General features: G+C 40.9%; 1 protein-coding gene across 3 annotated transcripts in view; it reads right to left on the reverse strand.

The window, feature by feature from the left end:
* Positions 1–13,631, reverse strand: part of pde4d (phosphodiesterase 4D, cAMP-specific) — a 239,740-nt gene that overhangs the window by 119,848 nt on the left and 106,261 nt on the right. The window contains exon 1 of one of the 3 annotated variants that reach the window (XM_088993808.1): positions 12,224–13,122. The exons of the other annotated variants lie outside the window; for them this stretch is intronic. Coding sequence (XP_088849934.1) covers positions 12,224–12,486 — 263 coding nt within the window. The 5' untranslated portion in view covers positions 12,487–13,122. Of the gene's footprint in view, positions 1–12,223; positions 13,123–13,631 lie in introns of those variants that run through there. 3 annotated transcript variants of the gene reach the window in all.

A 13,631-nucleotide genomic window follows, 5' to 3' on the forward strand; every position in this document is an offset into this window, starting at 1 on the left:
TCAATTTCCATTCTCCTTCCAAAAATCCGTAATGAATGGAATAATGTAATAACAATAAAATGTATTAAAATAATAATAATAAAAAATAAAATAACCAAATAAAACATATATTACAATACAATAAATACAGATTTATATTGTTTTATTGTATTATTGCATATGTGGAATTGTCGCTGCTTGGAATTGAAGCGGATTTACAATCTCTTCGTCAATGGATCCTACAGCTCCGAGTTCGTTTTCAACATTTAGCTTGTAGCGGAAGTGCATATTTCACCATGACATCCCTGATCCACTGGTGAAATGGACGCGTTGATCCTCTCCTTCAATAATGAATGAATAAATGTACTCATGATGATCCACTTTGTGTACATCTTGTCATTTGCTGCAGAGCTTATTTTCTTTCCTTGTCAAACCAAAGCCCTTAGCTCCTTTTCTCCACAGGCTCCATAGCTACCATTTGGTTGTGGCATTTCTATAAATAGACACTTGAGGGCCATGTCGCGTGTCATACAGGCCTTTACAGTTAGTCCACGCTCATCCTTTCATTTTAAAGGTGTAGCACGTTTTTCTGCTTCAAGTAATCACCGCTTTTTCTGAGGTCGTGGCAAAGCGAGAAGGGGATTTGTCAAGTTTTTATCAACCCAAACGGGTCCTCTTACCCTGGAGAATAAGTGATTTGCATACATATGAGCCATGCCCGCTTCGGATTCTACCTCGGGTTCAGAAGCAAACACGTCGTCGGACAAAAGCAGACAGATCGCAATACACGATTCGGCTTGTGACACACGCGCTGTCACAAATGGACATGCAGCGACTTGTTCTGTCTGGCGATTGGGGGATTAGTCAGAGTTGTGTGACTCAGCCTTGACTTTGTGTAATTGTGACGGGGACGTTGATGGTTGACATGACGGAAGAAATAATTGAGAGGAGAGGAAAGAGAGAGAAAAAACACCATTCTTAATCCTGACATTCAAATGATTTAGAGTCGAGGAAAGGAAGAAAGAGAAGAACAAAAAAACAGCTGCTGTCTTGCGGCGCCATCTTGAAGTCAAAACAACAACAAAACTAAATGACAAATAATGTGACACAACACAAAGGACACAGACAGTCATTCAATCTTAAGCACTTTGTGCACCCTCTTTGTAGTATGAAGTTTGAGATGAAAGAGGAGAGGATTAAAGTGTCCTTTTCACCAGTGGATCAGGGACGTCATGGTGAAATGTGCACGTCTGCTATGCTAGGGCTAAGTTTTGAAAGAAAATCCGAAGGTGTGGCATCCATTGACGAAAAGAGATTATCTCACGTCTCCTGTCCCACGTACTGTAAATCAGCTTCAATTCCAAGCTGCGACAGTTCCACAGATGTCCAACAGCACTGACCTTTTTATACTGAACAAAGCGGGGCTGTGAAAATGCTGCCCATTACAGGTGCAAAAAAGCACAATCGCCCCAGAGTTTGCAGTTTGCTGCGGTGTATAACTCTATTGCATCAATCCGACTAAAAGCCATCAATCCGAGATGCAAAAAAAACGAAGATATCAGGCCAACTGTGCACTTTGGTTCTCTCTTCCCAGCCAAACGTCAAACATTCATCATCCATTCGGCTGTCCGTCAATCATCTGTCCACAAGCTTCCTCGTCAAGAGCCACTTGGCCAGAGAAGAAGCGCTGGCATCAGCGCAACCCTGCCAAAGCCACCTGTTTCCCCCCGTTCTCCCCCTTCCACCCTATTCCTGCCTCACTGATATGGCCCACTCTTCCTGTTACATAAAGAGCAAGTCGCACTGTTGCAATGCAGCATCGGATGTGGTTGTGCAACAGCATTAAAAATACTTTGGGGTCATTTGGGAGGAAAGTTGAAAATGGTGACTACGGCTGAATGCAAAGCAGGGATCGTGAATATCGCTCTGCTGCTTGGAAGAAAGGGTGCGATTCAAGAATGAATCAATTTTAAAGTGGAACAATTTGATTCATGAATTTATGATTTGATTTGGTGTGCCGGGGCTAAATTATGAGCGGGTGTGAACCAATGACTTTCTTGTTGTCATTTTACGCATAATTATGAATCAACTTGTTTATAACTGTAAATATGCCATTTTTTTCATGAACCAGAATGTGACAAGGTTCAACCGTCATCCAGTAGCATCCGTTGCTGATGATAGCTATATAGCTATTGAGATAATTTGTAACAGATAATGAGACAGAATGAACTTTACACAACTAACTATCTAGCTGGCTGTCTAGCTAGCTATCTAGTTGGCTTTCTAGCTAGCTATCTAGCCTGCTTTCTGGCTAGCTATCTAGCCAGCTTTCTGGATAGCTATCGAGATAGCTATCTAGCTAGCTAGCATTCTGGGTAGCTACCTAGCTAGCTATATAGCTCTCTATTGATTTGTGGCTGCTGCTGCTCACTCGCATAAAAACTTAACCTGTGACTATAAAGTTACCTTGAGGGTTTTGAAAGGCGCTTATAAATGAAATGTACTATTAATATAGTTATAACAAAAAACGGCTACTTGCCACAAAGTGGTTTGACCAAATCGGTGGTGGGCCTTCAGTAGTGCTACGTCTGAATCAATCCACAGCTGTGACTATAAATAAAAAGTGTGGTGTGATTTACTAGAGGGTCCCGTGAGTCAGGAAATGACTTGTGAAGACAGAAATACTGTCATTAAACTGTTTTCTTCCCATGAATGTGTGGATTCATGATATGGGGTCAGAAGTCGCTCTTTAACACAGATTGAACAATAGGATTGGGAAGCATTTCCGGCCTTTCTTAATGATGTCCATTTTTTCTTGAAACGTACGTCATGAAAATGGCTTTAACGGTATATCTGAAACCCAATCAATTTATTTGCCTCCTTCAGCTATTGTAGGATGATTAAACAGCAATTAAATCAACACAATATAATATCTTATGCAGCTCGCTACCGATAAAGTTTGCTAGCTCTGGCCAGTCGGTCTTGTTATGAACGGTTGGTGATACTATGATTGACTGGTGACCAATCATAGTTTGGAAAACTCTGACTTTACCCAGGCCTGCGAGCAGGCTCTGCGCGTCACCAACTTGAAATCTGACTGTTTAACGCAACAGACATGAGTTAAAGCAACAGTCATAGACACCGCATTTAATGCTAAAGTGCCTGCAGAACTGATTGTCCAGGTAGATTTCTGACCCTGGTTACAAATGATGGCAGAAATGTGATTGGTTAAATGCTTAAATACGAACAGCAGCACAATGGAAAAGCAATGAAAGGAAGCTGAAAGACGATTTGGAATTATTTCATCAGAATTTATAGACAAAATATAATTTACATGAGTCTGTGATTCAGATATTTTTAGGCCAGCAGAGAAGGCCTTGCAGGCCATGACGGGTCACCACTGGTTATAACCCTACAAAAAAAACCGACCCTTTGCTCTGCATTGTTGTTTCTCGCCATTGGCTCGCCGCTGACGATTACAGCAGTCACCACGGAAATCAATATTCGGGTGGGGGATGGGATTGAAACTATTAGCAAAGCACTGTTATTATTAAACCCTCGCGTTTGAACATGTGGCACCAGGTGCTCGGCTCTGCTAACGGACATGTCAGAATCCCCGAAAGGCTGTAACATAAATTAATCGTATAACAGCACAACTCGTTTGTATTCATGGCCCCCGCATGTGTGCGCTGATGTCAAGGCTACATTCGTTTCGAATACTTAGCTGAACCCTAATTAGTTCCATTTCTATCTAAATATCATATTTTCTGGTGTTTAAGGCGCACCGGAGTATAAGACGCACCTCCAATGAATGGTGTATTTTCAAACTTTTTCCATATTTAAAGGACAACCGACGCCTCCGGATAAGTTGTGTCCATAATTTGTAAAATCACTTGAAATGACTTCTACTGAGCGTATTTTACAAAAATTGCACGGCATGTAGCTATATTGTACATTTTAAGACTCGCGCTGAATATTCAGGAAGTCTTGTTTTTGAGTTGGTGGCGATTCCTGATGTGACGTCACCTTTTTATTTTTTTTTTGCGAAGGATAGTGAGAAATATATGTGCCATGAGTCCTGCTATATTGTCTATCTACATTTGTTGCTTCACTGCTTGTGTTTTAATGTCTTTTCTTCTCAAGGGTCTTATCAGCAAAATTGACAATGCTCTTTGTTAGCATATAAATAGCATTTTGTGTCAGCAATAAGCGAACAAAAATTCTAAAGGCAGTTATTTTAAGTCCGTGGCGTGTAATTCTTTGTTTTATGTTTGAGTTTGACACTAATCTGGAACAAATTGACGAACAAATTGAACATTTCTTGTATTGAATACGCAGACATGTTCACTATCTGCTAAATCGTAGCTTGTCATCGGCTTGTTTATCGGAAAACTGACGGCAGTTGCATTATACCTTAAATTATAACACTTAACTATGTTGGTGTTTTTTTATGTATTTATTAACTCATTCACTGTCAGGTCAGACGATGTGCAAAAAATGTCCAAATGCCAGGGGATTGTCATTTACATTGAAATTGCAGGACCTACAGAATATTTAGTTTGAGGACTACATAAACATTCAATTCAGTGTACGAAGCCTGACTCTCTTCTTTCATCAGAAAAAAATGAGTTAATTCCTCTATTATATGGGTGTGGAGTTATCTGAGCTTGAAATGTGGGCGGCTGTACAATATAGAATACAATACATACATATTGATTTATATAGCGCTTTAAAAACAGCTAGCTGTAACAAAGCGCCAACATGGACAAAAGGCAAAAGCTTCCCCCTCGTGGAAGGGAAAAAACATTGCCAGAGGTCTGACCAGTGCTATATCAGCACCCCCGCAAGATGAACCAAAACGCAAATAAATTCAGGAATGGTGCTCCACATCATGCTTTTCAATTCCCGAATTAATTCAGGAATGGAAGTGAATGTTAATCAAGAGGAAAATGTTGATGTGTTGTGTGATTTTTTTGGGGGGGAGGGCTCAATCGGCATGTGCCTCGCATTGATTATTGAAAAGAAAACAATTTGCATTTGACTCTTGCCCTGTGAAAGCAGCAATGCTTTACATCAGGCCAATCAGTCCGACTAGAAGCATTGTCTCCTTAATGAAGTGTGGAGTGTTACCATTGAGGGCAAAACACAGGCAATTGTGTGTGTGTGCATGTGCGTGTGTGAGACCAGAATTTAGCACCCAGCGGATCTGCGAATCCTTGCAGCGGTAAAACAATGAGATGATTGTCGGTAAATTGCGCTGATGTCTCTCCCTCCAATAAATAAACCATCTCTCCCTTTGCCCTCGCGAGAAAAAACGCTCTTGTCTGTCACATTATCTGGATCTCGTATCTGACACATCTCATACAACTAGGCTAGTTGGTTCTCTTTAATGTCCTCACAAGTAGTTGTAATGTTTACTCGTGAGGACATTAAAGAGAACCAAATAGCCTTCTTGGATTGTAAAGTAATTATAAAAGAGGACAGAGCGCTAAAAACAGAAGTATTTAGGAAGGCTACGCACACTGACCAATACTTACTTTTCGATTCTAACCACCCTTTACGACACAAACTAGGAGTTATCAGAACCCTCCAGCATAGGGCTAAACTAATAGCAACAAGCGTCAAAGGTAGAGTAAAGGAGTCTAAACATATTAGGAGAGCACTCACTAACTGTGGTCATTTAAGAAATGTCAGAAAGAAAGAATAGGGAATGAAACCAAAAATTCTGAAGATACAAAAAGGAGAGGAGTAGCAGTACCTTACATTGCAGGAGTTTCTGAAAAACCACAAAGAGTCCTTTGGCAACACAAAATTCCTACTTATTTCAAACCGATAAACACTTTAAGGCAAAAATTAGTGCATCCAAAAGATAGGCTGCCAAATGAAATACAAAGTAATGTAGTTTATTTAATACATTGTAAGAATGAAAATTGTAAAGCTCAGTACATTGGGGCGACTAAACAAATTCTCACAAAAAGACTATCAACATCGCAGGGATAATACTAGTGGGCCTCAATCGGCAGTACATATGCACCTAAAAGCTAGGAACCACTCATTTGACGACAATGAGGTTAAAATCTTAGCGAAATAACATAGATGGTTTGAAAGGGGAGTAAAAGAAGCGATTTTCATAAAACAGCTAAATCCTTCTTTAAACCGATATGGTGGGGTGAGGTTCAATTTGGATCGTTCGTACAACAGCCTACTTAGGCAAAATAGGATTAGGAATACTGATGAGGTGGTACTGGTGGAAGTGGGGCAATCAGGCCAGTCGTTAGTCAGAAAAATAGAAACAATCAGTGGAGCGGCAGGGAGTAGTCCTCTGCTCCCCCCAACCTGAGAGCAGGGACCTATCACAGCAGAGTCCGCCATGTCTGGACAGTCGGGATACATATATAGGGCCTAAACTACCAGTAAGACTTGAGTTTGCAGACAAAGTTTCTTGGATAAGAAGCGAAATGTCCGACACCTTCAAAGAAGCACTCGCACTTCCTGTTTGGGTAGCTGAACCAGATGTCCGCAGCATAGTTTGGAAAGAATAAACCCGGCTCTGGCTTGTATTTCCACCATGGGATATGGTCGGGATCGACGTACCTACGTCAGCTATGTAAATATTGTGACATCATATAAGTGCTACACAGCCTGATGACTAATGGTTTCAAGGACAACGGACACCATTTTTTTGTTTCCTAAATGACATCAGAAAAACTTTTTATAGCATCTAAAATACCCAAAACACACAGGCTGATATTTTTAGTCAAATGCAAAACACCAATAAAAATGAGTTCGAGTGTCCCAAAACTACTTCAAAATGACCTAGAAGATGCCGAGTTTCAGAAGGCCCTGCCCCCTTGTTCGTGACGTCACGCCAGGACGTCTTGCCTTGTTCTAGAATCAAAACAATGGCTTCAGATTCGAAGAATATGCTTTCTTGTTACTCATCCAGTTATGAATATGATTCAAATAGTTCTGAAGGGGAAAGCATAACTGTTTGCAATCGATTAAAGAAGTCCTCCCGTATCAATTCGAGCCGTCAGGACTCCAATGTAACGTCCCAGAAAATGCACAAGATGGCGCCCAAGCTCCGTTGGAAATGGGCTGATTTGTCTGCTCGGAATTTGTTTCAACCAGAATCAAGTAGTAGTCTTGGTGCAACACACAACGATTCACCATTGCGTTATTTATGTGTTTTCCCCCAAATTTCGCCATCAACACAAAGTTTTCAGACCAAACAAAGTACCCAAAATGCATTGTGTGTCGCTTTCTCGGTCAGGGGCGTTCCAGACGTGACGTCACGTCAGGCATCGTCATCAACTCGAAAACAAGAATTCCTGAATATTCAGCGCGAGTCTTAAAATGTAAAATATAGCTATGTGCCGTGGAATCTTGATATACGTATAGCTTTATAATACAGCTGTATATGGTGGAATCTTTGTAAAATACGCTCAGTAGAAGTCATTTGAAGTGATTTTACAAATTATGGACACAACTTGTCCGGAGGCGTCGGTTGTCCTTTAAAGGACCCTGGTCAGATGGCCATTGCGTAGATTGGAAATTAATACTGTACTGGCTACATCAAAATATTTCGACCACTATGTCACAGGTCTGTGTAATCTCTCAGTCGTACAGTAGTGGTCCCTCGATGAAAAGGTTTCTTCAGCCGTTATCTGTACTTCTTTGAAGGTGTCGGGCGTTTAGCTTCTTATCCAAGAAACTACGTCAGCAAACGTCCGACACCTTCAAAGAAGTACTGATGATGGCTGAAGAAACCTTTTCATCCACTATGTCACAGGTATCAAACTCAAGGCCCATCGTCTGGCAGTGAATGAGTTCAGAGCAAATCTTGGACAACCTCTTGTCAACCTCTCTGTTAACTGACTAGTTTACTTGAGTACCACTCTAGTTGATATTTCACAAGTATTTAGTGGTAGCGATGCTGTCACTCACCCAGAATCCAAGGGTGCAGAAAAACAATCTGATTTATTGACCAAGGATCATATATTAAGTGACGCAACAGAGCACAGCGGTGTTCGGACAAGAGGGAGTGGGTGTCTAACAACGAGGGGGGTGCTGTTTAATTTAATTAGCCTCATTACCCACGTAAAAAAACATGCCGCTTCCCTCCATGAGAGTGTATTAATCAGGAAGTTCCTTTTTAAATAGAGATGCATCTATAATGAAGTCATGTCACCATTTGCTACCACACTATTTCAGCCATCCTTCCGCAGAGGAGAGCAACGTTCGACGACAGAAAAAGGGTAGTAATCGATTGAGGATTGTGGAAAAGACGACCGTATTTTCAGGTGTAGAATGCACACCTAAAAGCATTGATTTTCTTCAAAAGATGACTGCACCTTATACGAGGTGCGCCTTATATGTGAAGTAATATTGAGCCTTTATTATTATTATTTTTTCAAAAGCTGACCATGTGCCTTATAATCCAGTGCCTTATAGTCTAGTGTGGCTTATATATGGAAAACGTTAGAAAATAGACGATTCATTGGGGGTGCGTCTTATACTCCGGTGTGGCTTATTTATGTAAAACGTTTGAAATTACACCATTCATTGGGAGTGCGCCTTATACTCAGGTGCACCTTATACACCGGAATATACGGTACCCAAATTAGAATGCCGTATTGTCTGCACTATAAGGCTCACCTAAAAGCCTTCAATGTTTTTTTCTAAAACTGACCATGAGCCTTATACTCCGCTGCGCCTTATACACCACATAATATAGTATTTAAAAGAAAACAAAAAGTATCAGATGGGACGTAGGGGATTGGGGGGGGGGGGCTGTGATGATGCTGCGAATGGTTACCTAATCTGAAATAACCAAACCATTGCATATGCCATGTGCGCGCACAGACACAGATAATGAAGTCATAAAATCGAAATGACACAGACACGCTCGCGTCACATGAGCACCGGGCGACCGAAGATGAATAACTGCCATAATAAAAGTGATGGGAGATTTAATTAAAAAAAAAACTCAAGACAGACTTTCCCTAAAGTCACATTTGTCAGAAAGTGTAAAAATAGAACTACTTTGTAAAATACTCGCAATACGTCAGAAACAATGTCACTATATGGAGTTTGAAAGAAACACACATACACACGCACGCACGCACGCACGCACACACGCACGCACGCACACACACACACACACACACACACACACACACACACACACACACACACACACACACACACACACACACACACACACACACACACACACACACACACACACACACACACACACATTCCTGTTTCAAATGTTTTGTGAGGTCGGGATAACTCCAGATAAGGAGTGAGCACCACCGTTGCTGATAAGTTCAGAGGAGCACTAGTGTTACATTTGGACACTAAATGTCATCCCATTTCCCACTTCAACTTCTTTAAGAACAGTGCAAACAAGTGGATTTGAAACTGAAACAACAGCAGGAGTTAGGTTTCTGAATCGGTACATTCAAAGTCCTCACCCCTGTAAGGAATTCAGTTAAAATATCGTTTTACTTTTGGTGGTTAGAATTTTTCTTCTCATAAACCACACACACACACACACACACACACACACACACACACACACACACACACACACACACACACACACACACACACACAGTGTGTAAAAAGTGTGTGTATCCAAGTGAAATGAAAATACACACTAAAAAAAATCATTTTGGGGGAATTTGTGAGGACCTCTCTGAAACTTTAACAGATGCATTTATAGACCCTCTAGAAGCCTTTAGAATGAAAAACTTGTGAGGACTGGCCAAAAGGTCCTCACTTGTCAAAAATGTCCTCACTACGTAGGGTATAAAATGTTAGTGGTCCTCACAAGACTACTCATACAAACACACACACACACACGACCAAATGTACATCTTCCTGAAGATGAACATCTTGAGCAACACAGCCTTTCAAATATCACCAAGTATCACAATAACAAAAAAAATGTGTCAACTCAAATAAAGAAACCGAGTTCATTGAGTGCCGCCCGTCACTTCATCAAATTTTAATATTACCGTGAATTGAGGACCGGCTCGTGTGCATTCCCACTACCCGCTTATGACGTCAAGAACAGAAGATTGCAAGTCGTTGGGGGGGAAGAAGAAACTGGTTAATGTCTGGAGGGGAAGGGAGGGGGGTTAGTAATGGCGGCGCAAGCAGCCCGGGGAATAGATGAAGGCAGGAGGTGTGGGCGTGCGCAACCGAGCTTGATAGACAGCAAAGAATAAGGTGCTCATTAACGGAACCAAAAAAACAAAACAAAATATTTGGCAGGCAGGTGTGCCAAGACGAACACACTGAAGGGATAAAATGATGGAGTACTTTCTGTCATAATGTGGCAGGAGATGAATATGAGATTATATTTAAGTACCGTGGCGATCTGGGCCAAAGTGAAAATCGGTGGCAGAGAGATCATTAAACAAATAAATAAAAAAATAAAAACAGTTAAAACGAAAAAAAAAAAACATTTTAAGAGCAATGGCCTGCTGCGCGTGAGCGTCCAGACGTGAGCTGGGAGCGACAGCAGCTTGAAACCAGCGTTTTCACCGTCAAGGGCAGAAAAGGCCTCCGCAACAAGGCTATGGAGGAATATTGCATCAGGGCGTCCGACTGACCATAAATGACGCCGTTTGCACCGATAACCCGAGACGGTGCAACAACACAGACGACATGTGACCAACATGGATGCTGATTTTTCAGGGTTTTTTTTTTTCAATTATTTTGGACGCTGACAAAGTACTGATCCGCTGTTCAGTCCTTATATTGCATGGTGCTGTGGTGAAAATGAGAGCAAATTAAAATTATGGCTAAAATGGGCTCCAAATAAATAAATAAATCAATAAATAAATAAATGGATACAAGGATGAATGGATAAATACATTATTGGGTGGAATAAGAAATAAAAAACAAACAAATCAACAAACAGACAAATCCACACACTCACCCCCCCCCCCCCCCCCCCCCCCCCCCACACACACACACACACACACACATCATCTAAAAACACTGCAAGTTTGTTTGGAAATAAGCGGGGATTCTTGAGCCTAGTTTGTCGTCCATATAAACCAGCTATAACCCGGATTTGATCCATTCTGCGGAGCCATTGAAATACAATATGGGGGAAAAAAACACTGAAGGCTCACAAGGGTTGTCAGTTTGAAGCGGCGGGCCATTGTTATGACGTAAACAAAACGAGAATGTGTACATATTGTAACTCTAAATTCCCTGGCGGACAATCAACAAACAGCACTGTCCTGATAAGAGGCATCTGCACCAAATATCCAATGTTGTTGTTGAAGACAGTTAAAGGAAAACCGTGGATGAATGAATAAATAAATAAATAAATAAATAAATAAATAAATAAATAAATAAATAAATAAAGTGTAAATTGCAAAAAAGGATGAGTGGATGAATGAAGAATAAAAAAATAAAAAAATGGTAATAATCTGTAAACTGCAAAAAGGATAAATGGAACAATAAATAAATAAACAGATATATGTATTATAAATAAATAAATAAATACATACATAAATAAATAAATACATAAATACATGAATAAATAGATTATAATAAAGTGTAAATTGCAAAAAAAGGATGAGTGGATGAATGAATGAATGAAGAATAAATAAATAAACAAATAAATAAATAAATAAATCATAATAATCTGTAAACTGAAAAAAATGATAAATGGAAAAATAAATAAATACACAGACATGTATTATTATTATAAATAAATAAATAAATAAATAAATAAATAAATAAATAAATAAATAAATAGATAGATACCTGGATCATAAGAAACTGTAAATTGCAAAAAAGAATAAATCAACAGAGATAAATAAATAAACATAAATACATAATTAATTAATTATTTAATTACATAAATGGACCATTATAAACTATAAATTGCAAAAAAGAATAAATGTGTAAATAAATAAATAAACAGACGAATGAATTAACGAATACACAAATAAATAAATCAATAAATAAATAGACCATAATAAACTGTACATTTCAAAAAAGGTTAAATGGATAAATAAATAAATAAATAAATAAATAAATAAATAAATAAATAAATAAATTGAATGAGTATGGGTATCGGTAAATATGATTTTAAAAGGTACGTTGAAAATCATTAAATCATCAAATCTGGATGCTTCACGGTGTCATTCTTAAAGTTCTCCCAAGGATGAGCACTTCAACAGACGGAAAATTTCAAATCTTGTCTCACCATGTGTGGGCCACGGTGAAGCGCCTCTGCTTGTGGATGTTGTTGTTGAGAAGCATGCGGCGGAGCAACCTGGGTGAATTACGCGGCGAGAGGCGGGGGGAGATGGAGGAGGGTGAGCGCCGGTGTCCTCGAGGTCTCTCCGGGTGCAGCAGGTTCTCGCGCAAGATCTTCACCAGGTCCTCGTTCAGGCCCGAGTGCTTGGGCATGGGGGGCACGGCCAGGGTGTCCTGGTGCGTCGGCCCCATGGCTGCCTGTTGGGCCATGCCTTGCCCGCGGCTTGGCCACCGGCACCACCAGTAGCGCCGGGAATATGCCCGGGAAGGAAAGACCAAATCAGCTCAGGTGGACCAGTCCATAAAGAACGGGTGAAACCTCTGTGCCTTTTCAAATTCCTCTGGATAGTCAGTGTTGTAGGGCAAAAAAAAAATGTATTTTTCCTCCTCTCTCCTTGTAAAAAGAAGATGACGGAGGCAAGCTGCTGCCTTTGTCTGCGACACTGCGCTGGATGACTGCTGTGAGAAGATGAGGGCACGATGCAAGAGGGGAGAGAGGGCGGCAGACGAATATAAAAAAAAAAAAAGGTTGGCGGAGAGAAAAAAATGAGATTTTCGTCAGCACGCTCCTGCGGATCCAAATCTGGCAGGAGTTAAAACTAAATCACAGAGTGCGCGCTCCCATAACGGCGCATCAGCGCTTGAAGTAAAATCGAACCATTGGGAACCATCGCCAGCCCAGTGTGACTAAATCCAGTCGGGCTAGCTGGACTTCGGCAACATCCAATCCAAGCAATTCATCCATCCTCTTCCTCCCTCTCCTCCTCCTCCCATCTTTCACACACACACACACACACACACACAAACACACACACACACACACACACACACACACACACACACACAGAAAATGACTGCTGACAGCAGCCAGTTTACAAGCTACTGATCCTTTGGAGCTGCACGCAGCGAGTGTGCGCGCGCTAGCGAGTGTGTGTTTGATAAAGGATAAAAAGAGGGAGGAATACGGTGATGCTTGAGTGACGCGGCAAATATGTTTTTAATAGGAGCGTGCTCCTGAGAGAGGAGCCCAAAGCCCGCGTGAGTTATTGAAGGAGCTGAAAAGGAGACTCGAAATCAAGAAAAAAAAAATGCCAAGTGGGTGCCCATGCATGTAATATTTCCGATGGGAGTTTGGAAAATGGACTTTCAGAGCAATTCACAAAATAATAATAACAAAATTGTGTGTCTGCCTGCCCACAAAGTGTTACGTGAAACTTGGAAATATTTTGTTTCCGGTATATAAGGCGAACCGGAGTATAAGGCGCACCCACAATGTGTCATGATCTGGTTGGCAACCGACGGGTGGCGCTGTCGGCCCCGCCTGAACCTGCACAGGTGGCGGTCGTTTCCAATCA

Source organism: Hippocampus bargibanti, linkage group LG04, assembly GCF_051943395.1.
Source record: "Hippocampus bargibanti isolate YZ-2025 linkage group LG04, ASM5194339v1, whole genome shotgun sequence".
NCBI classification, from domain to species: domain Eukaryota; kingdom Metazoa; phylum Chordata; class Actinopteri; order Syngnathiformes; family Syngnathidae; genus Hippocampus; species Hippocampus bargibanti.